At 47.4% G+C, this 23,560-nt stretch overlaps 4 protein-coding genes and 4 non-coding genes across 8 annotated transcripts; 6 read left to right on the top strand and 2 right to left on the bottom strand.

Moving 5' to 3' along the window:
- Positions 1-1,156: 1,156 nt before the first annotated feature.
- On the top strand, positions 1,157-3,625 carry LOC122002143 (growth-regulating factor 7-like). Its single transcript, XM_042557213.1, has 4 exons — positions 1,157-1,853; positions 1,929-2,153; positions 2,276-2,612; positions 2,705-3,625. The coding sequence occupies exons 1-4, from the start codon at positions 1,463-1,465 to the stop codon at positions 3,360-3,362; spliced, it is 1,611 nt and encodes a 536-aa protein (XP_042413147.1). The 5' UTR covers positions 1,157-1,462; the 3' UTR covers positions 3,363-3,625.
- A 324-nt stretch (positions 3,626-3,949) lies between these two features.
- Positions 3,950-18,734, top strand: LOC122002142 (GTP-binding protein At2g22870-like). The gene is made up of 4 exons (XM_042557212.1): positions 3,950-4,499; positions 15,584-15,653; positions 18,034-18,196; positions 18,289-18,734. Exons 1-4 carry the CDS (start codon positions 4,031-4,033, stop codon positions 18,505-18,507), a joined length of 921 nt encoding a protein of 306 aa, XP_042413146.1. The 5' UTR covers positions 3,950-4,030; the 3' UTR covers positions 18,508-18,734.
- Positions 18,735-18,780: 46 nt separating this feature from the next.
- On the bottom strand, positions 18,781-19,787 carry LOC121999637 (pathogenesis-related thaumatin-like protein 3.5). Its single transcript, XM_042554290.1, has 2 exons — positions 19,757-19,787; positions 18,781-19,684 (listed from the first exon to the last, which is right to left on the bottom strand). The coding sequence occupies exons 1-2, from the start codon at positions 19,785-19,787 to the stop codon at positions 18,939-18,941; spliced, it is 777 nt and encodes a 258-aa protein (XP_042410224.1). The 3' UTR covers positions 18,781-18,938.
- Positions 19,788-20,468: 681 nt separating this feature from the next.
- Positions 20,469-20,540, top strand: TRNAD-GUC. The gene has a single exon. It is a non-coding gene; the product is annotated as a tRNA-Asp (tRNA).
- Positions 20,541-20,622: 82 nt separating this feature from the next.
- On the top strand, positions 20,623-20,694 carry TRNAD-GUC. The gene has a single exon. It is a non-coding gene; the product is annotated as a tRNA-Asp (tRNA).
- Positions 20,695-20,776: 82 nt separating this feature from the next.
- On the top strand, positions 20,777-20,848 carry TRNAD-GUC. The gene has a single exon. It is a non-coding gene; the product is annotated as a tRNA-Asp (tRNA).
- An 81-nt stretch (positions 20,849-20,929) lies between these two features.
- On the top strand, positions 20,930-21,001 carry TRNAD-GUC. The gene has a single exon. It is a non-coding gene; the product is annotated as a tRNA-Asp (tRNA).
- Positions 21,002-21,226: 225 nt separating this feature from the next.
- Positions 21,227-22,622, bottom strand: LOC122000399. Its single transcript, XM_042554812.1, has 5 exons — positions 22,260-22,622; positions 22,102-22,179; positions 21,927-22,026; positions 21,694-21,827; positions 21,227-21,599 (listed from the first exon to the last, which is right to left on the bottom strand). The coding sequence occupies exons 1-5, from the start codon at positions 22,599-22,601 to the stop codon at positions 21,369-21,371; spliced, it is 885 nt and encodes a 294-aa protein (XP_042410746.1). The 5' UTR covers positions 22,602-22,622; the 3' UTR covers positions 21,227-21,368.
- Positions 22,623-23,560: the final 938 nt, after the last annotated feature.

Here is a 23,560-nt window from a genome sequence, read left to right as displayed (position 1 = left end):
CTACCTTTTATAGAGTAGCGGTTGTATTCCTATATTCTCTATGTGTTTTGAAATTCTTGTTAACGTTATTCACGTCTCTTAAAATAAATGAAGGCATTATCCACCACTTTGAGCTAAATGACAACTTCCGCAAGCAATGGTTAACCTTCACTTTCGAGTGGGATTCTTAAAAATCGAGGAATCTTTCAGGGGAGTCTGGAAAATCCATTCAGAGTCAGAGAATCTTTCAAGGAGTCCGGAATCCATTATGAGTCAAGGGCCCTTTAAAATCAGGAAACCTTATAGGAAGTCTAGACTGTAGGAAGTCTGGGTTATTCCAAGAGTCAGGGCGTTATAGAATCAAGAAATAACTCTCTATTGACTTTGATCGTCACTTCGACATGACTATTAACTTCTAGTACCACATGATTTTTGTAAGTACCCTGTGGTAATTTTGATATGGTTAACTAAGTTAAGTCATATATAAGTTTGATACCTTATGTCTAAGTGTACAAGAACATTTCATATGCAAGTTGTATATTATGACAAATACAGAAATTACGAGCTGATTTTGAGAAAATTATCAAACCATCTTTATAATTTATCTTTTTTGAAAACACTTTGAGATTTATACCTAAACTAACAGTCACATTATAAAAGGATCTCTATTTATAACCGGGATCTCTATTTATAACCGCATATACGCTTACATTACACGATAGTATGCAATTTCGCATGTCCATAGTCACTATTCATTTTACTGTTTATCATCCTCAATTGAATCATTTGAGCGTAGAAATATCCGTACCAGGGCCCTTTCCTGACCTAATTGTTAACACTCATTTTGACAGTGTAATTCCGAGTCATTTTTTCAGTGAAGAGTTTTCACTCCATCAAGATAAGAACCACCTGTCCAGTAAATCATTTTCTCCGTTTTAAAATGGGATTAAATATTATTCTCCTCGATTGGATCTATGCTCCCGAGGCAATCTGCATCACTCTGTGAGTAATTTGACTTGAGCATCACAAAGCTGCATGAAGATCTGGGTTTAGTTAAGTTAACTGAAAAATTATGACAAGGAAAAAACAGAAAAAAAAGAATGGAATTGATTCTTTATTTTTTTTTTTTTTGTTAGAGCAGCTGAGCCTGAGCTTTTTGCAGGCAAAAGCAAATTGCTTCTCCATTTTAATGTCCAATTGTCAACTGCTGGGATAAGACTGCTCTTGGTCGCTTCCATCAATGGAGGTCACTTCTCGCCTCCTAAACAAGAATGGCGATGTGCATGCATCCAGAATATTGTTAAAGAGGCCACCAAATCTTTTGTTTGCATGTTCGAATCCAATAATTTACTGTGGCCACCACTGCCGCTCCTTGAAAAGAAGACCAGCCTGGTTTTCTGAGCTCCCATCTTTTCCTTGTAGCTTCGTAACCATGAATTCGATCGCTGGTTCCATCCCCTCCCTTGGCATCTCATGAGCCTTCATGGAGCTTCGAGGTTCGGTGCGCATGGTGGATGGGTCAGCAGTAGTTGGTGGTTCTGGTTCATCAGAAGGTGGCAGCCTTCTATCCTGCTGTCTGACCACCTCCAGTAGTACGACCGAGGGCCGCTGCAAGCCAAAGGGGCAGGGGCTCCTCGGTTGTGCCTTTCAGAGGACTGCTGAGCTTGATGGCTGTGATTGCAGATCGCTCAAGATGGCCCGGACAGAGGCAACGGTGCCTCCCTTCGACTCGGTCCTCTCCGATGGGGAGCAAATGCTGAGCTTCTCTGCAACTTCCAAGGAAGATAGCTTTGCGTTAGCCTGTGATGGAGCTCTCCCTTCTTATCACCCTTCTCCTCCATCATCTTCCCCAAAATCTTATCTTTGGAACGCAGGTAACTTGCCTCTGCTCCTCCTCCTCCTCCTCCTCCTCTTCTTCTCATACCTTAACCTTCTTTTCGTTGTTACAGGGTTGTATTCCGGCGGCCACGATGTGAATGCCAATGGTGTTTTGGCAAGGGTGAAGGGGCCATTCACACCATCTCAGTGGCTGGAGCTAGAGCACCAGGCCTTGGTTTACAAGTATATTGTTGCAAAAGTACCAATACCACCTAATCTTCTCGCCCCCATCCAGAGAAGCCTGGTCTCTTCAGGGATCTCTCGCTTCTCAGCTGGATCTTTTGGTTCGAGTGCTTGTAAGACTTTCATCTCTTTAGCTATGCTGCATACACTTGTTGGACTCATGTCAATTTCTTAAGAATTTATGGCGAGTAATAAATCCTGAATTTGTTTCTTAAAATTTTTCACTTTGTCGTAGTTGGTTGGGGATCGTTCTACTTGGGATGCTCTGGGAATGTTGATCCGGAGCCGGGTAGATGCCGTCGAACTGATGGGAAAAAATGGCGGTGCTCGAGGGATGCAGTCGCTGACCAGAAGTACTGTGAGCGTCACATAAACCGGGGCCGCCGCCGTTCAAGAAAGCATGTGGAAGGCCAGTCTGACCATGCCGCGAAAGCGATGCCTGTTGCATCCCCGTCACAGTCAGCCTCACCAGTTTCCGGCAGTCGACCGCCTAGTAATATCAGAGCTTCACAATCACAGACTAAAACTGTCAAGTCCGCCGCCGGCGATCCTCGGCCGGCGCCGTTCGACACGTACAGTCATCTTATCTGCTAGCCATCTTTACGGGTCATCTGATGCATTGTTTTCTGGTTCCCTCACCACTGTTTCTGATCAACTTGTGCAGGATGTGGCTGAGCAAGGAAAACACAAATGACCAAGTGCAAGATGCTGCGAACTCGGAAGCCATGACATCGAAGTCCGTTTCAAGAAAACAGAGTGCGAGTTCTTTATCCGATATCAATTTTTTACCCACACTGAAGCTGGATGACATACAATCCCAATCCAATCCTCTTTGTCACTTCATCGACGACTGGCCCAAAACCCAATCCGACTGCTCAACCATTACCTGGCCCGAGATTGAAGACATGCGATCTGAAAGAGCTCAACTTTCCATGTCGAAACCCCTGGCTTCCTCTGAATTCTCATCCTTCACTGCTCCAAACCGAGAAAGTGATACAGACTTACCCCTTAGTCTGTCTCTTGAAGCAGACCAAAGACGAGCGAGTTGGATTCCCATCTCCTGGGAGATCTCCATGGGTGATCCTCTCGGCGAGGCCCTTAAAAACACTAATAACGCGACCAAGGTTCAGAGCAAGACCTGCTCATCATCAACATCACTCTACCTCCTGCCCGACTGCTGGGACTCAATCCCGCGGGTGGGCTCTCTTACAAGCAGCACAGTGAGTAGCCCGAGGACAGAGAACACGGCCAACAAGAGCACTGGAAGCTTGTGCAACGATCTCCTTGGCCCAACCATTGTAGGTCATCCAACCATGCATTAGCTTATACATTCTCTACCTCAATGCATCATGGAAGCTGATGATTATACGCTTGAAAATTTCCAATATGGTTCTGTAGCTACATGTTATATTTCCCTTCCTCCCTCTTCAGTTTTTTTGGATCGAGATGGTCTTTTTTTATATACAAAATTGGAGCCATTTCCCAAGTGCGTTGTATTCGATTTGAATCTAATCTATATTGTGTGGATGCTGCAATGTGTAACCTGAAGTTTAATTCAAAGAAAATGGATCGCAGATGCTTGTAATCTTTTGCTTTGTGCTACGAATGAAACACAACAGTTGAAGTTAATCTGCGAATGGGGAGGCAATTTATTGATCAACTGCAGACTTAAACGCTGGGCTTGCACTTGAATGACCAAATTTCTATAAGTTCTATAAGATGTCTATGGACCATTCTTTTACATTATCTTTATTTTAGAATTTGTAGAATAATATTTTCAAAAATTTAGTATAATCCCAATTTCACAACTCCTCCACAATCAAATCAACGCTTGTGATACATCGACCTGATCGATCCGACGGTAAATAAGACGCCCTGCATGTACTTTGGGATTGGTCTTAAGTTTCCGCAGTTGAATTGGGGACATGCATATGAGCAAACACCTTGGTCGTACTCTTCGCCGCTCCGAAATCGTCGATCCACAGCCGATATGCTTCTCCGCCACCGCCACCGCCTCCTCCTCCTCAACCTCCACAGGCCCCTCGCCTCTCCTCCTGCTCTGGCCTCCGTATCCTTCCGGCCCTTATCCCTCTCCGCGCATCTGACGCCTAGCACAGACTCCCCTAGCCCTTCCGGGTCTACCGTCAAGGGCTCCTCCGTTCCGGATGTCGCTGCCCCAGGTCTGTTGCGGAGCGAACTCTTCGTGCCGCCGGGGGTGGAGCGGAAGGACGCGACTGCCGAGATGCTGCTTCCGGGTTCTAACATCGTCGTGGGGCCCTACGCTGGCGACGCGGAGGTGAAGAAGATTGAGTTCGTGAAGAGCAGTGCGAGGGCGGGCGATTGCCCTAAGGATGGTCGCCCGGAGTTCGCCATCCTCGGAAGGTCCAACGTCGGCAAGTCCTCCCTCATCAATAAGCTCGCCCGCAAGAGGGAGTTCGCCCTCACTTCCAAGAAGCCAGGTTCCTTCTTTCGTACTAAATTCATCTTGTTTTGCTGCGTTAAAGCCAATTGCCCAAATTGTTGATGAACACAATGATGTTTGTACAACAGGTATGAATGTGTCTAAACATGAACGTGGACACATGAAATTCTCAAGTCTTAGTTTGGATACCTGATACCTGACATGCATAGTCAGAGAGAAATCTTTAGATTGACAAATAAAGAGACAAAGAAAGAACTGAGAACCTTGTTTTGGGCACAATGGTTGCTCTAGGACAGGATAACTAGGGCTTCACATCCATGTTGGGGTTTTGCAAGTATCTAATGAAAGGATGCTAGCAATTTTCAAAATTGACGAAATATTCATCCTTAATTCCAAAGGAAACTTATTGTTCATTCATTACGTAATAGGCTTGAGGGATAGATATTGTGAGAAACACAAATTGATGATGAAGCTGAGAACTTGACTCAATATTTGGTTTGGTTTGACTGTAGTCCAAGCCTGTTGGTGTAGTACCCCTATTAGAATTGATCCTGTCCGAACCAAGAGTCAGCGGACGCTGGGCACGTGGCGCTCTCTGCTGGATCCTCGAGTGCTCCGGCGAACCTGCAACAAAACCGAGCCGGGAGGGGTGTCCCGGCGACGGTCCTCCGACGCTCAAGTCAGGTAAGTGGTGGAGAAAGTGGCTGTCAAATTTGTATCATGCGTACCTTTGGCGAAGTAATAGCCTCTTTATATAGGACGGAGAAGGAACTGATGCACGCCCACCGAGGTGCGTACGTGTCAGCAACCCATACCACGGTATGCACTTGTCAGAGAGCTTACCTGACACCATGCTGCCACAGTCCGAGCATGTTCTTTAATGGGACGGCAGGACCACCCGTTGTCAGACTAGATGGCACAGCCATACGACTTGACGGCTGTCCGCTGGGATGCCCGGCCCGCCGGGCGGGCGATGAACGCCGTCCGGACGGCCTTGATTCCGTCCGGGCGGCACCTCCTTCCGCTCGGTCATTACGCATCGCTTATTTGAGGCGTCGGACCGGTCCCTACCAGGTGCCTTTACTATCGATTTCGTTCTTCGAGTCCGGCGGCTCGCCTTTTCCGCGAGCCACCGACCTTCGACCTCCCTCGCTGACTCCTTATGGGGTTCCGGATTTTTACGCCGGATCACTTGCCTTCCTCTCGAGTCTAGTCGAAGGAGGCAAAGTCCGACCGATCGACCGCCGATTTGTCAACAATGATCATTGCCTTAGGCCGCTCGGCCAGGCATAAAGATGCTCATCCGTGCGGCGATATCTGTCTGTCCGGCGATACTTTGTCCATGCCTTATATTTTCTGGGAATCGATGTCCGTTGTTCTCCCTCACTACCCATCACGTGCTCTGCGCACGGTAAGGGGAGCTCATTAAATGCGGCTAGTAACCGGCTGACACGTGGCGACCGTGCATTTGTCAGAGTATGGCGGTTGCGTCACTTTCGATGGGACAACCGCCGTTTGAAACGGACGGGCCGATGACAACCTCGCTATCGACGACCTGGATCGGACGGTGGAGATCGTTTCCGGGCGGCGATATAAGACCCTTGACTCGTTTCCGCCGCATTTCGTCTTCTTCGTTTCCGGACTCTTGTCATTCCCCCTCTCGCCGGCGACCTTGTTCTCAGACTTTCCTACGATCACACGGCTTCTTCCGGTCATCTTCCTCGCCTGTAAGAGCCTTTTTCTCGCTTCAGACGCATTCTTCTTTCTGTTAATCATCCTTTTCAGCCGGTTTTCTTCCATTGCTTGAACCATCCTCTTCTATCCCGCATTCTGGCCTTTCGATCATGACCAGTACCTCGCAATCAACCGGCGGTGCTCCGGGTCTTTGGTACTCGAACATGGAAAGTCGGTTCGACGAGGAAGACGCCATGCGCCTCACTCGAGCATATGACCTACCGACCGACCACGAAATAGTGTTAGCCACGCCTTCCGATCGGCCTAACGATCCTCCGCCCGACACTGTTGTCTTCTTCCGGGATCAATTCCTGGCCGGACTACGTTTTCCTCCTCACAAGTTTTTCTTAGAAGTTTGCAACTATTTCCGCATTCCGCTCGGCCAAGTAGTTCCTAATTCTATTAGGTTGCTGAGCGGAGTGGTAGTTTTGTTCAAACTGAACGGCATTCCCTTAACCCCAAAAATCTTCCACTACTTCTACTATCCCAAGCAAGCCGAGTGGGGCACCTTTGTTTTCCAATCTAGGATAGGCTTCATCTTTTTCGATAATATGCCGAGCTCCAACAAACACTGGAAGGAGCATTTTTTCTATATACGCTTTCCCGAGCGGCCCACTTTCCGCACCAAGTGGCAGACGGCTATGCCTGCGCAACCGGAGCTCGGCAAGTTTAGAGGTGACGCAGACTATCTCCATGCAGCCGAACAGCTAGTCGGTCAGCGCTATCACATTGACAAGATGCTTCTCCCAGGAGTAATGCATATATTCGGCTTGTCTTCTACACCAGCCGATCTGCCTTGTAGCATGAGTAAGCTTCCCTATCTTCCCCTTTATTTTGTTCTAACTGATTTATTCTCTGCTTCTGCAGCTGAGGTCATGTGGCGGGCCCGGCCACCGAGAAGCTCAAACCGAGGGCCGCTAGGATCGAGGCGGTGACGAGCCAGGAGGCCGCGAACGGGGCATTGCTCCGGCTGATCCGGCCGGCGAAGAAGGTGAGGGGACGCCAACGGTCCCAGAAGCCCCATAGAACCTCCTACCGAAGCTGTGGTGGAGGGCCGCTCGGCCGATGATGTGCCGCTACGCACTCGGAACGCCGGCGACCGGAATCCGCACCCGCCTCTACACTTGATGAGCCACAACCCGAGCGGGGTGCGGATGTACTGTGCTGTCCGGAACAGTTTCTCTCGAGAGTACCCCGACCCTCAGGATTCTCCGAGGGCCAGCTCGGAGGTGCCACCCACCTCTTCGGGCGGGCTATCTCGAGCGGGCCGAGCGCCGAATTTACTTAAACCGCTCGCCTCCCTTGAGGCGTACGGTCGCCACCGATCGGCCGTGTTTCTGAGCAGATGATCACCGACGGGCCCTCTCGCACAAGCTTGGATAGATGCTCGGAGTCGGATAGCTAAGTTGACTCCGGCATGACAAGAACCTTCAATCGACCACCGGTATAGCCCTTCCCTCTTCTCTCTCTTATTTAAGTTTTACCTGCTCGTGTTTGCTAGCAGTAATCAGGAGCAGATCGCCATTAGCGATCGGTTGCCGTGAGGAGGAACCAAGAAACAAAACAGTGGGACGCCAGTACGACGGTCCGCCTGAGAAGGCCAAGAAATCGCTAGAAGCCGAACGAAGAGCCTCGATATGGCGAGCAAGGTCGTTCGGCTTGAAACAATGATTAACGAGACAAGGAGATCCGGACAACGACCACTCGGAAGCAACAGCCATCAACGATATGGACCACGAAGATGGAGATCCGGGGAGCAACGATCAAGGACCTGATGCTCTGCCACCGAAAAGAGAGCCGCCTACCGATCTCCAAAGATTCATGGAGACTCAAGGATCTCCAGTCGCAGCGACGCCGCCACGCCGCCCAAGGAGTATCAAGAGGGGAGTCGGCCCGCTCGGACAAAGTGAGGAAGGCGTTCCTCCGCTCGAGACTTCGGAGATAAGTTTACCGACAAGATATCCTCACGTTCAAGGAGGCCATCAAGGCGGTGGGCTATCTGAAGACCAAAGGTCACCTGTCTGCCGAGTGACTATCCCCGAGGATCTGGCGAGCGTGATGGACGCCATCCCCGACGCTTTTTTGATTTCGATGTGTGAGGAGCGTTTCAGAAACTTTTGAATTCCCGCCGTTCGGCCCCGCTTATCTATGTAATGACTTTTTGGCTTGCATATTAGATAATCTTCTGCTCCTTTCTATTTTAGCAAGAAATTTTTCCCTCGTCCCAACTTTAAGTGTCTCGATATTTATCGTCGGAGCTCGACCGGATATTTATAGCCGGGGGGTCTCGATTTTTAACGACGGGCTCGTCGGTTCGTCCTTCATTATTTATACGCCTTGCCTCGACATTTATCGTCGAGCTCGACGCGGATATTTATAGCCGGTCGGATTTTTAACGACGGGCTCGTCGGTTCGTCCGCTTGGATTATTTATAGGCTCATCTCTCGATATTTATCGTCGGAACTCGACCGCGGATATTTATAGCCGGTTGGCGCGCGATTTTTAACGACGGGCTCGTCGGTTTTCCGCTCGGATTTTATAGCCGGTCGGCCGGCGGCACGGATATTTATAGCCGATCGGCGCGGCTCTCGATTTTTAACGACGGTGCTCGTCGGTTTTCCGCTCGATTTTTATAGACGTCGGCTCGTCTCTCGATATTTATCGTCGGAGCTCGACGGCGCGGATATTTATAGCCGGTCGGCGCGGCTCTCGATTTTTAACGACGGTGCTCGTCGGTTTTCCGCTCGATTTTTATAGCCGGTCGGCGCGGCTCTACGGTTTAACGTCTGGGCTAGACGGCCTTTTTAAGGCTAACTCCTTACCAGGTCGAGCGACCTTGGTCTTCCTTTCAAGTCTAGCTTGGATAATTACCCCCTGGCCGAACGGCTCAGGGTCCACTTCGTCGAGTATCTTGGCTCGGATAATATACCCCCTTCCGAATGGTACGGGGCTTCCGTTTTTAGAGCGCTTGGCGCCAATTTGATCCGTATACCTCCGGCCGAGCGGCTCGGGGCCTTCGTTGTCGAGCGCTTGGCTCGGAAAACCATATACCCGGCCGACCGGCTCAGGCCTTCACATCGAGCGCTTGGCTCGTAAATAATCCTCCCCGAGGTAGTCTCGGCTAAAATGTACCTGGTCGAGCGGCTCAGGCTTTCGCTCCAGGCAATAACCTCCCTCTATCATCCTGAACAGCGCAGGGCTTTGGTTTCCTTCCTGCCACACTAGTATGCAGCCCGGCCGAACAGCTCGGGGTCTTCGATTTCGAACGCTGCTTATATTCTATACGCAGCCCGGCCGAACGGCCTGGGGTCTTCGGGTTCGAGCTCCCGGCTAGGATATAAACCTCCCGGCCGATCGGCTCGGGGGCCTTCGGGTTCGAGCTCCCGGCTCGGATATAAACCTCCCGGCCTATAGGCTCGGGGGCCTTGGCTCGAAGATATAATACCGATCGGGGGGCCTTCGAGTTACGATGATAATGCCTTATATTCGCTCTTTTGACTTTTCATCTCTGCATTTCAAGTATTTAGTCGAAAAATGAAATACACGGGTGATTCAATGATACACCTTTCACCCCGCTGTAAGGCTGGGGTGGTTCGCGCTCCACGGCCTATCTAGCTGCCGTCCGTCTTCATACGCGCTCGAGCGGAGCTTTTCGATGATTTTGAAAGGGCCTGCCCATGGAGCTTCAAGCTTGACGACGTCTACACCCGGCTTGACTTTCTTCCAGACAAGATCGCCGACTTGGAACGATCTGGGAATTACGCGCCGGTTGTAGTTTTGCTTCATCCGCTGACGGTATACCATCAGCCGAACGGACGCGTTTGCCTTCTCCTCTTCTACCAAGTCCAGCTCCATGTTTCTTCGTTCGGCGTTGTCATCATCATAGCTCTGGATCCGGGCTGACTCAACGCCGACTTCGACCGGTATGACAGCCTCACCGCCATATACCAAATGGAACGGTGTGACTCGTCCCTTCTTTTGGCGTCGTTCGGATGGCCCACAAGACGCCTAGGCACTTCACCGCCAACTCCTCCCAAATGGTCGAGCCGAGCGCGCAGAATTCGGCGACTCAACTTGACCGTTGCTCGAGGATAGGCCACGGACGTGAAATGTTGCTCAATGCCGTAGCTTTGCACCAATCCTCTAACATCTTCCCCGTTGTCGGACACTAGTCGGCGAGATGCCGAACCGACAAATGATGTGTTGCCGGATGAATTTTTAACCGTTTGTTCGGTGATCTTTGCCAGTGGCTCGCTCCACCCACTTGGAGAAATAGTCTACCGCCACTAGTAAAAATTTCCTCTGCCGGTCGCCATCGGAAATGGACCCACAATATCCATTCCCGATCGATCGAACATGAGATGGTTGATGCCTTCATCTCCTCTCCCGGTCGGTGGGAGAAGTTGTGATACTTCGGCATGAAAGGCATGTAGATACCGTCCGAGCGGCATCTGTTTGTAAAGTTGGCCAAGAGTATCCGGCCAAGAGGATCTTCTTGGCCAACGAGCGTCCGCCCGAATGACCCCGCATGATCCTTGATGTACTTCCTGGAGGATGTAAGCTGAGTCCTCCTTTCAGCAAAGGGCGCGAGAAAGCTTTTAAAGCTGATCTCCGATGAGTGTAAACCGACCGGCTCTTCTTCCGAGGAGGGCTGCATATTCATCGGATGGTGTGGTGCCCAACGGAGGAATTCTATAATAGGTGTCCTCCAGTCACTTGGAAACGCGAGGCCTTGCATCCGGTCGACATGCGCCACCAGCAGTCTTTTTCAATTGGTTGCTGAATGGCGACCGGCGTTATTGAGCTCGCGAGTTTGGCTAACTCATCGGCCGCCTGGTTCTCCGTTCGGGGGATCTTCGAATAAGCACCTCTCGGAAAGTAGCTTTGAGTTTTCAAAGGCCTCGGCGTAGAGTTTGAGCCGAACACGTTGATTTCAAAGGTGCCGGAAAGTTACTGAGCGGCCAACTGCGAATCGAATAGAGTGTCACCCGACTGCTCCCACATGCTGTCTGCAACCCGGCTATGAGGGCCTCATACTCGCTTCATTGTTAGTAGCTTTGTAATCTAGCCGGACGGATAGGTGCATCTTTTCTTCCTGAGGTGAGAGTAGTAATATTCCGATCCCACTTCCGAGCCGAGTGGAGGATCCATCCACATATATTCTCCACATAGCTTCCTGCGCTGGCCTTTGCACTTCGGTCACAAAATCAGCCAAGGATTGGGCTTTAATCGCCGAGCGGGGCTGATATTGGATGTCAAATTCACTTAATTCCGTCGTCTTGATAAGCCGTCCGGACGCTCCTGGAACAAACTCTTCCGAGTGGACTGCTCGTCCGGACAATAATGGTGTGAGCCAAGAAATACGGACCAAAGCAAAGGCCAACTTCTCGAGCCTGTGTAACGAGTCAACATCTTTTAAAATGTGGCTTAGAAAATACACCTGCTGTTCTTCGCCGCTCGCCCTACAGCCTGCTCAGTTGACGACAGATATATATAAAGTGACTCACCCCGACCGGCTTGGCTAACACAGAGAATTAAGATATGTCTTCAACTCTTCAATGCTCGGTCACATTCTTCATCCCATCGAACTTAGTGGCCTCAAGGCAGATCTCAAGAATGGCGAGTTCCGGTCCGGTTCGAGATGAATCGGATAAAGCGCTTATCCGACCGTCAACCTTGCACTCCTCTTGTATTTCTTGGGGCGGCATGTCTTGCAGTTGCTTTAACCTTCTTTGGATTTGCTTGATTCCCCGCTCACTATGCACCTCAAGAAACGCCTCCTTCGCTCCAGGCACTTTTGGGATTTAGCTTGACTCCGTATTTCATTCGGAAGGTTTCTTCCATATCCTCGAAAAGATCGGCCGCTCGGACGGATTTGATAAGAATGTCGTCCACATAAACTTCCAGATTCCGCCCGATCCGCTCCTTGAACACCTTGTTCATCAAGCGTTGATAGGTGGCCCCGGCATTCTTTAATCCACCTTGTAGCAATATGTGCCGTCGGCCGTTACGGCTTACTTTTCTTGATCTTCCGGCGGACCACGATATCCTCGTAGGCGCCACATGCAATTAATTCGCAGAGTCCACCGGTGATCTATCCGGCGGAGGATAAAAATCTGGGCGTACGCTTGTTTAAATCTCGAAAGTCGATGCACACCCACCTGCCGCCCGGCTTGGAGACCAAGACTACGTTGGCCACCGGAACTGCACCTCGCGTATGTGGCGGCCTTGAAGTTTTTCCACCTCCGCCGGATAATGGCATTCTGCTCGGCAGTCCCTTTTTCTCTGCTTCATCGCCGAGCGTCCGGTCGGACATGCAATTCATGCTGCGCTAGGCTCGGCGAAATTCCGGGTAATGTCGACCACACGAAGACATCATGATTTCGTTGAGGCATTGATCGCCTTCTCCTTCGCTCTTCCCCGATCGAGGCGATAAAGTCGGGCCTCCGATCGGGTCGGATGGATCCGGACTTCCTCCTTTCATCATAAATTAAAGCGGAGGTTTCTCGGTTATAGCGTGTACCTCAATTCGGGGCGCCTTCCAAGCTTCGCTCGGATCATCTCTATATAGCACCGCCGAGTCTAGCTGATCTCCCGCACTTCTCCTACTTTGTCCTCCACGGGAACTTTATCTTCGGTGGAAGGTTAAGACAACCGCTCGGAATTCACCGAGCGCCGGTCGTCGTAGGATGAGGAGAGTCGACCACCACGAAGTTTATTGTCTCGGTCCTCCTGAGCGGCTCTTCTCCCAGTGAGGTGGCCAGGACCGGCTGAACTTCGTTGCCGTAAACCCGTAGAGCGGGTCGTCATGGGCAGCAGCTCGGCCGATCGATTTGCAGTGATCGAACGCTTTCTTGAATATGATGTTGACCGAGCTCCCTTGTCAACAAATATGCGGTGAATGGTGTAATTTGCTATTACCGCTTTAATGAACAGATGGGGCACTTCTACTCCTTCTAAGTCCCATGTCCGAAAGTGATTTCCGGTCCACTTGCCCACTCTTGGCTGCAGCCGACTGCATGGACCAACTTGCGGGCTCGGTTGGAATCTCCTCGGTCGGCCCACCGATGATAACGTTGATCGCCTCGAGGAAGTATTGCTCTATTTTCCTCCTCCCGAGCGGACGGTCTGCTTCGCTCGCTCGGCGATTCTCCTACCTCGGAGATCGGTGCCAATCGGGTGTCTGCTGATGTCGCCCCTCGGTGCGGGTCCGGTCAGCTTCATGAGTCCTACGTCTCCTGTCGATGGGAGGCGACCGTCGTTCAGCTTTCCTGAGAACAGGATTGGACACAAAAGGAAGGCTTCGGCAATCCCTCGTGTTGTGCGTATCCGTCCGGTGGAAGCAGAACATAGGGGTCCACCTCTTCTTTGGTTTGGGCGGCGGCCCACTGCAGACGTGCGATCCGCGAGGGATCGAATGCCGGCCTCGGTCCTCGGGTGGTCACGGCGGCGTCTTTGCTTCGGCGTGAGCAGTGCGCTACCGAGTTTTTCCTTTAGGCGGCTTGCGCTTCTTCCACATTTATATATTCGTTGGCCGATGTAGCATGTGATCATAATCTCGGGCGGCTTTCGGATGAGCGGAAGAAGTCCCCATCCACAAGGCCTTGCGTGAAGGCATTCATCATCGCCTCCGATGTGGCCGTGGGGATATCCATCGCCACTTGGTTGAATCGTGAATATAACCTCGGATCGATTCTCTGGGCGGCGAATAAGCTGACACTTGTCTTTTGATAACGCCGACCACTGGCGGTGGAGGAAGGCCGTTCGGAATTCTCTGAAGCTCGTGATGGATCCGTCCGAGCAACCTCCGAAACCACCGCTGAGCCGATCCCAGAGGGTGGTAAGGAAGACTTACACTTTACTCCATCTCGTATCATGGAGCGTGGTCAGATATCGAACTTACCTGGATGATCATCCGGTCTCGTTGTTCCATCAGTATTCGCCGATCGTCGGAGGCACGTAGTGTTTCGGCAGGGTCTCGTAGGATAGCCTCCGAAAATTGGCGATTGATCCGCCCGGGAGGAGTCCGCCGGGGAGCTTTCCCGTCATCCCGCCTTGGCATTTCATCCGAGGAAGATCCTCTATCTCTTCGGGCTGGTATGGCTTCAGGGGTGCGAAATAAGGCCGATGGAATGCGACGGTGGTGGAGGTGCTTCCGCTCGGCCACCGACGCAGATGTTGCTTGTTGCTCCGCTCGCTCGGCGGATGCTTTTTGTTTTTGCTCCATGAGTTTAGGGCATCGAGTTCTTCTGTTGAAAGCGCCACCGTGTGTTGTCCGGCCTCGTCCATTGTCTCCGATCGGATGCGGGAGCGTTCCCACGACCGGCCAATTTGATCTGTCCGAACCAAGAGTCGATGAACGTGGCGCTCTCTTCTGGATCCTCGAGTGCTCCGCGAACTCTGCAACAAAACCGAGCCGAGGGGTGTCCGGCGACGGTCCCCCTCAAGTCGGTAAGTGGTGGAAAGTGGTGGAGAAAGTGGCTGCCAAATTTGTATCATGCGTACCTTTGGCGAAGTAATAGCCTCTTTATATAGGACGGAGAAGGAACTGATGCACGCCCACCGAGGTGCGTACGTGTCAGCAACCCATACCACGGTATGCACTTGTCAGAGAGTTTAGCTGACATCATGCTGCCACAGTTCGAGCATGTTCTTTAATGGGACGGCAGGACCACCCGTTGTCAGACTAGAAGTATGGCACAGCCATACGACTTGACGGCTGTCAGAAGATGTCCCCATCTTTTACCCACCGTCTGACTGGGATGCCCGGCCCGCTGGGCGGGCGATGAACGTCGTCCGGACGGCCTTGATTCTTTGCGCCGTCCGGGCGGCACCTCCTTCCGCTCGGTCATTACGCACTGCTTTATTTGAGCGTCGGACCCCTGGTCCCTACCAGGGTGCCTTTTACTATCAGATTTCCCGTTCTTCTGAGTCCGGTCGGCTCGCCCTTTTCCGGCGAGCCACTGGACCCTTTGACCTCCCCTCAGCGTTGACTCCTTATGGGGTTCCGGATTTTTACCGCCGGATCAAGAATATACTCAATTGTCAACCCCGTGGACAATTTAAGACAGAATACTACTCAAGAACTCTGAATATGTTATTTGTTTTGACTTGCCAGTGTAGCTCAATGGTAGAAAATAGTTTCCTTGCGATGAGTGTTGACGAGGCTTGCGTTGTTCGATTCATCTGCACCTTGCTCAGATTTACACCTTGACCTCCACTATAAACTATAAAATAGTCATAAGCCTGCTTTTCTCAAGTTGGAAATCAAGTTTGTTATTGATTTATTGTGATCAATCCAATAGTTTCTTTCCTTTGCTCTGGATATATTTTTATTTCTGAATGATTTGCTAGTCCTGGCATGCTGTAAAATATTTATTTTTACAGGGAAAACACGACTTATAAATCACTTTTTGGTTAACAACAGCTGGTACATTGTGGATTTGCCAGGCTATGGGTAAGCACACTCAATTTTAGTTTGCAGTTGAATGTCTGCTCAGTATCTTAGTGATTTGTTTCTTAAGGACCAAGGACCTCTTGATTCTGACATTGCTTATAGGTAGACTAGAATCCCTCATCACATTGGACTTATGATTTGTTTGTCTTGTTTTAAGAGTTATGCATTTGATAAAGTTGTACTGATCTAGTTGTCAATGTGTAGTATTTCATGAATTTGTTTCTTTACAATCAATTTCTGTAGAGTTATTGTATTTTATTTGCTTCTGTATATTCTTTCTGGAGATGATCTTTGAAGTTGTTGATTTTTTCTTCTTTTATTAAATATGAATCAGAAACAGAAATGGTATCAACAAGGATATAAACTTCAGAATAAATAAAATAGAATGCAGTGGATGTTATAGTCAATCCCAAAATTCTGATTTAGAATATGGTTGTATCTGAATTCATGGGTAGGAATTAAAAAAGAAAAATCAAACCCCTAGTCACCCTCATCTACCTATACTATATGTAATATATCAAGGATATTTAGTTTTAATGTATCCTAGAGTGCAACACTGATATTCCAGTCATTTATAGTATGCCTCCAATCCAAATCAAATAAAGCCACTGAGTTAATATGAAAAACCTTGATTATCAGTCTACTCACTTGCCAAATTCCAATTTTTCCTGATGGGAGAGAATGATGTATAATTAATCAGTTCAGAGGTCTAGCCTATTCTTGAACCTGGAACATGTTTTGGTCTTATTTTGTTTTTGCTTCTATATTGTAATTTTTTTATTGTCATAATTAGACTTGCTCTGTTGTTGAGCTGCAAAAGCCCATAAAGAGGTGTAAAACTATTCGGCAATTGCCCAAAAGGCGCACCTAAAGTTTGGAATGGACCAAAAGATGTTCCAAACTTTGAAAATGCCCAAAAGATGCACCTTTTTCTTGTTTTACCCCTTATTTTTTCTCCTCTCTTCTTTTTCTTTTCTCTTATGCATGCAATCTTTCTCTTCTCTTTCCTCTCTCTTTTGCATGCATACATACTATTGTGGTGATGATGTTTAAAAATCATCATCATAGATAATTACATTATCTTTCGGTACTACCACGGGCCTGATTTCTCGGAGACCAGAATCATATTTTAATTGATTCTTCCAATAACATTTTAACACTTTCGAAGAAGCTGAAATAAGCAATTGAAGATATTGTTGAACTCCTTGCAGCCCTATAGTCTCAAAAATATATAGGACTTGAAATGGATCCAATCGGACTTGTCTAGGTCCATTAGCGGGTTTCACTGAAAATGGACCTAGACAAGTCCGATTGGACTCATTTCAAGTCTTGTGGATTCTAAGGATGCAAGGAGTCCAACGGTGCTCTCTATTGCTTATTTCGGCTTCTCTAGATGCGTTAAAATGTTTTGAAAGAATCAGCTAAAATGTGGTCCTAGTCTCTGAGAAATCAGACCCGGGTAGTGTCGAAAGATAATGTAATTATTTGTGGTGCTGATTTTAAAAAATCTGCACTATGTATGCATGCAAAAGAGAAGCGAGGTTGTATGCATAAGAGAGAGAAAACTGAAAAAGTCAGATTTGACTGAGGGGTAAAATGGGAAATAGATGCGATCCCCTGTATTGCAACTTGAGAGATCACTAATTGAAGCATGCAGAAAGTACTGCAGCATCAAATTCTTTGATCAATATACGTCACAATCTGAGATAAGTAGGCAAAAATATATTTTTTTTCCATTTTGATTGTGGCAAAAAGGCGAAACGCTCGCCCCAGCGTCCTCGCCGTACCCGACCCAAGGTTATCACGAGGGAGATAAATCGCAGTATCCGAGCGAGCATGTGACGGACAGGGTGTAATACAGGGATAGGGGATTTATTCCCCGGCTGTCCATTTTGATGAACATAGAGAAGATGGTGCAAACTCTAATTATCAATAAAGATTTATTTCCTTTGAAATAACAATTAATTTATTGGAACAAGAATAGACCACTACAAAATATTGCACAATTTTACCAACCATGCTCTATCGTGGATGCCCCTCACGCATCATAATGGATGCAGCTGCCTGAATTAATATTAACATAACCGAGTTTAAGATGTGAGAATTTGAAAGATTTGGGTTTTATTAATAGTACTAGCAGAGAGTCAACGGGCACCATACGTCATTATTTATTTGATAATTTTGAATTTAACCATGAGCTTCTTGCGCAATATTTTCTTCTAATTTTGTACCAACATCAATTTCACTGTCAATATGATTTGAAAACATACAAAAACTAAACAAAGGTCTTTGAACCCTTTAAAGTTTGATGTGTTTGAATTCTTACTTGTGCTAGTCCTTGTTGTACCTTTTGATTATGCAACCCTCTAGTTGCTTACAGGTTTGCAAATGCATCTCAATCTTCTCGAACTGACTGGTCGAGATTTACCAAGGGGTACTTTTTGAACCGGGAGACCTTGGTTGGTGTCTTGCTCCTCATTGATGCCAGTATTCCACCCCAGCAAGTAGATTTCGACTGTGCTAACTGGCTCGGACGTAACAATGTATGCCCATCCTACTACCACATCTTTTACTTTTGAATCAACAACTTTTTCTTTTTGTGATAAACGATAACCATGAACTTGATTGCCCTCAGATCGGCTTGACTTTTGTGTTCACCAAGTGTGACAAAATCAAAGGAAAGCAACCCAATGACAAGATCAAGCATTTTCAGGATCTTTTCAGTGAGTACTACAGGAAATCGCCGCCTCCATGGATCATGACAAGCAGTGTTACTGGCTTAGGTCGAGACGAGCTCCTCTGCCATATGTCTCAGCTGAGGAATTACTGGGACAACGATGATGAGTCAGTTTGATGGCTGAATGCATTCATCGAAAAGGTGATTGTGTCAACGTTTTAATATTTTCCTCTTTGTTATCAGTTTCGCCACTCTGGTTAGTTAGACCATGTAAGTGCCTAACCTTAATTAACCTAAAGCATATTACTATGTTATATTTGACAATATTAGCATTAAATTGGAATCACAAATTATGTGCATACATAGATCTTGACGAGATCAAGTCACTTTGAAGTTATAATGAGTGCTTCCGCCTTTATCGAGATTATTTTGTGTCATAGATTCTGGGTGTCTGTTTTAAATTACCAATTTGCCCTGCAATTTGACCGTTACAGCCACCAACTTGACTTAATCATACTACGTTAAGGACAGATTAAGAACCATAATTAAACTTCAAGCTTATAAGTGCCTACTAAATTAATCAGCATGAGGCAGAGGATCCGAAGCGTCTAAATCCTGTCGCCAGCGGTGGGGCAGAAGGTGATGCGGTAGCCCTGCGTGCCGGAGGCGCAGGTGAAGGTGCTTGTGGCGTCGTCGTATGCGTAGCTGTACGCCGCCGGGCATGCTGATTTGAAGACCTGAGAGTAGCGGCTCGGCCCGCATGACGCTGGTGATCCGTGGGCTCCTGTGCAGCAGTACTCCGAAGCCCCGAAGGCCTCGCACGCGCTCCGGCACGCCACCGTGTGGCCCGCCGCCCCCGCCACCCGCAGCTCCGTCGGGCACCGCTTGTTCACGTCTGCCACGCATCCCGTGTACTGGCACCTGTCGTCACCCCTTTGTCCTCCGGATGCGGGTCGCACCCCGATGCCAACGTTGTAGCCGTCGACGAGGCTCACGTCGTAGAAGTCCTTGTCGCCAGTAGACGGTCCGGCGAGGGTGAACTCCGCCAGGGTGGCAGGCGGCGCACCACCGACGGAGCAGAGGAGAGCGCCGCCGCAGTCTCCTGTGTCGCAGTGGCCTGGGGCAGTTCCAGTGGGGTCGAAGGAGCAGCCGGTGCGAGCCCAAAAGCGGCCAGACCAGCTCGGCGGGGCGGAGAAGGAAGCGGTGGCATTGGGGCGGAGCTCGAAGCCGCCGCCTCCAAGGCGAGTTGCGGTGTTACCTGACAATGTGGCGGGCCAGACCGTATACCGGCACTTGTTGTGGAATGTGAAGGCAGTGGCAGCGATCGCTGGCGCCGGACCCCAGAATAAAACAACTGTAACACCATTAAAGGTCACTAATGCACAATTAATGAAGCTTAATTAGTAAGAAACGGAGAAGCGCCTACCGGCGGCGAGGAAGAAGAAAAGGCTCTCCATGGAAGCTTTTCCAAGTGATTAGAGGAGAATTAAATCCGGAAATTGGTGAAGTATGATGGGAAATGAGGCTTATTTATAGTGCTAATCACACTAGTTAATTGCAAGCTAATTAATTAAGGTGACTCATGCAGAAGGAACGAGAATTTGATGAACAAACTCGACAAGAACAAAAAAGTGGGTGGAAAAAAATTTAAATGAACGGATGAGATTAAATCAATGGTAGATCGTACGGTTATTAAGGAGATATATAAGTCATTTTTGTCCTAAATTTTGTAGTAGATGGATCACAAAAAATATGCTCTTCCATTTATTTTAATAAGAAAATGTCCTTTAACTCCGACTTGCATTTAGTTCACCTTATTAAGTATTATTACTTATGAAAAAGTAGAAGTAAAAATATTAGAATTTTCAAAAGGCTTGATTAACACTTTAATTAATATTTTTAAAAAAGAAAAAATAATCTAAGCTTGAATAATAAATCATGTAATTATGTCAAGGAGTTAATTCTGTGAGTATAAGCTTTGTTATTTAATAGAAAAAGTTAATTGGTGTGACCGTTGTTAATTCTGTTAATTAGGGTAGTCAATATTAATCTACATCCATGGATGAAAAAAAGGTCAGAGTCATATTATCCATAAATTATTTCTATAATTAAAAATTAAACTCCATAAAATCAACCAAGTCGTTGTAGTATAGTGGTGAGTATTCCCGCCTGTCACGCGGGTGACCCGGGTTCGATCCCCGGCAACGGCGTTATATTTTGCCCTTTTTTAGCTATGAGAGAAGAAGGTGTATTTAATTTATAACATTTTATAGATTACATTTGTCAGTTACGGTCGTTGTAGTATAGTGGTGAGTATTCCCGCCTGTCACGCGGGTGACCCGGGTTCGATCCCCGGCAACGGCGTTATATTTTGCCCTTTTTTAGCTATGAGAGAAGAAGGTGTATTTAATTTATAACATTTTATAGATTACATTTGTCAGTTACGGTCGTTGTAGTATAGTGGTGAGTATTCCCGCCTGTCACGCGGGTGACCCGGGTTCGATCCCCGGCAACGGCGTTATATTTTGCCCTTTCTAGCTATGAGAGAAGAAAGTGTATTTAATTTATAATATTTTATAGCTTGCATTTGTCAATTAAGGTCGTTGTAGTATAGTGGTGAGTATTCCCGCCTGTCACGCGGGTGACGCGGGTTCGATCCCCGGCAACGGCGTTACTTCGTTTTGCTCTCTATAAATCTTCCTTTTTCCCAGTTTTCTTCCACTTGTTCTTTACGAAATTTCAACAATTAGGGTTCTTGCTTAGCAACGTAAACTTTCAGAACAAGTGATCACCACGTTGCTACGATTCAACCTTCTGTTTATATTAACTTTTATTTATGGAACCTCAACACTAAGAAACTTATTCACAGCATAGATAGATCATTCTCGCTCTCTCTCTATATATTTTTCTTTTCTATCCATTTATTTATCTATCTATCTATCTATCTATCACAAGAGCAAAAAGAATTCAAAAGAATCTTTTCACAATCTCTGCCTACGAACTAACTTGATGAACCAACTCAGTTCCAGCAAATGGCTTCAAGTACCGAACGCTTTGGTTCCCCTTGGAATCGAGAGTTTGGAGAGGATAAAAACACAAGCAGAGGAGACGAAGACAGCTCCTGCAAAGCAAGCCAAGTCCATTCCACTCACCAACTCCACCTCCTTCAACTTTTCCACCATTCCTGCCTGCAGAATCAGCAGGATCGAGTGGCCGAGCCTCGACTTCGCGTCCGATATCGACTGCAATCCCATGCTTTTGGCCAGCTTCTGAAATAGTTGGGACAAACAATTCAAATAGTTGTTTGATCATACAGAGAATGGCATCAGTGAGTGAGTCTCTAATATGTCAAGGAAAACTCACCTTGAGATTGAAGGACCCAAACGTAGATTCAGCAATCTGCCTTCTTTTCTTCTGCTTCATGTCGTCTGCGCTCACGAACATGACGTAGAGGCTGATTCCGAAAGAGAGAAGAGCAGTTCCTACCAGGAACATGTCTGTGCAGTGCAGAAGAGCATTTTAAGATTCTATTAAATTTTAAACCACTCATTAAACATCAGGGAATTTGTGAGGTTGAATGATAGATATGTATGTACCTATCGATTCGACAAGCGATTGTGTGATCCTTCCTTGATTTGTGCTTGAAGAAATTGTTTGGAAATATTGGTAAAAAGCTTCAAGAACAAAGAAGCAACCCTGCAGTAAAGCACCATCAGCAACTTCAGAAATCAGAAACTTTCTTGCTCTAAAGATTACTCTTTAGTTAATTACCTCGACGAAACACAAGATCGAACCGATGATCGATCCAGCAACTGCGATCAGAGTGAAGGATCTGCAACCGGTGACGCCCTGCAGTTGATGATATGGAACCACTGGGATCAGCCAAGAACAGGAGATGGATAAATTAGGAAGAGAGGAGGACTAACTACCTTTTCGATGAGCATCTCCGCGCGAGTTCTCCATTGTTTTGGGTCCAATTTCGGAGGGTTGAGGAGTCGGAGGAGAATGCCGGCCACCTTCACGACTCCTTCTTGCAGGAAAGGCTTCTGCTTGGTGTCCGGCAAGCCGACGGTGGTGCCCAAAGAGACTGCCATTCTCTTCCTCAACTGGACTCTGCATGGCTTTGCCTCTCCACTCCATGGAAATTTGAGAGGGCAAGAAAAAGACAAGGCAGCAGCGGCCGATGAGGAAGAAGAAGAAGAACCAGAAGTAAGATGATCTGAGTACTGAAGAGCTCTAGTGGCTCTCAGTAGACTACTTGCTCCTGCCATTTTTTTCTTCTTAATTCTTAGAGTCCGTACGACGAAAGGCTGGATCTTAGTAACACAAACTAATTGTCTCTTTGTATTTATAAGCATACGAAGGTTGATTGTAAGGGAAGATTCGAGGAATAATGCATGGAAAAGTTCCCTGCTTCCTAGTATTTTTTAGGAGAAACTTTACGGCAAAGAAAGGCCATTTGATTTCCAACGTGGAGTAAAGCGCGGGAAATGGAGGCCGCTTGTTAATTCGTCAAACCTCCGGAGGAAGGTGAGAAGCGTGTGTGGCCAGTAGCGGCGCTGGCGCCGACGACGGACGGACGAAAACGCTTACCTATTGAGAAGTGAGAGCGCCATTTTAATGGAGGGTTCCGTTTGAATTCAATCAAAACTTTAACGGTTGAGATTGAATCAACCCGATCCTACGACTATAGTTTTTTACATTCTAAAATCATACATATAAATATATTTTCTTCACCACAAGAATTTTAGTGGTTTTGGAAGATTGGAAGACGTAGATTGTTCTTTGTATCTGTAGGAAAAAGTTAAAAAGAAAGAACGCAATGAGCTTTAGATTTTTCAGTTTTTCTAATTCTTCTTCTTTTTTTTTGGTTTAAAAAATTCTAACGGCGAAATTTAAAGAAAAAAACAAATTTCATGAGGAATATGCCCACTTGGAGCTGTTTAGAGCGAAATACAAATTCTACATGAACTTTCTTCTACAAAAAGTGTTCATATTTGATGGGTCTAGCCTGACCGACAAAACCATGATCCCTACCCTTGTAGTTTCAGTTGAGATGGGCTCGCTTTTGGTCGCACCGATAATATCATCAATCTCTTCTTCGTAAAATAGAAAATTCATCAATCGACAAGATGCCCAACTCTAAGTATTTAAACCTACTTGACTCCGTCTTTATCTCAGTCTCATATGATGATATGAGCCTAAACACTTATACTAGGATCACTCTACA

Source organism: Zingiber officinale, chromosome 7A (genome assembly GCF_018446385.1).
Source record: "Zingiber officinale cultivar Zhangliang chromosome 7A, Zo_v1.1, whole genome shotgun sequence".
Taxonomy (NCBI): domain Eukaryota; kingdom Viridiplantae; phylum Streptophyta; class Magnoliopsida; order Zingiberales; family Zingiberaceae; genus Zingiber; species Zingiber officinale.
The sequence above is the reverse complement of the archived record's forward strand: the minus strand, read 5'-3'. Positions and strand labels throughout refer to the sequence as shown.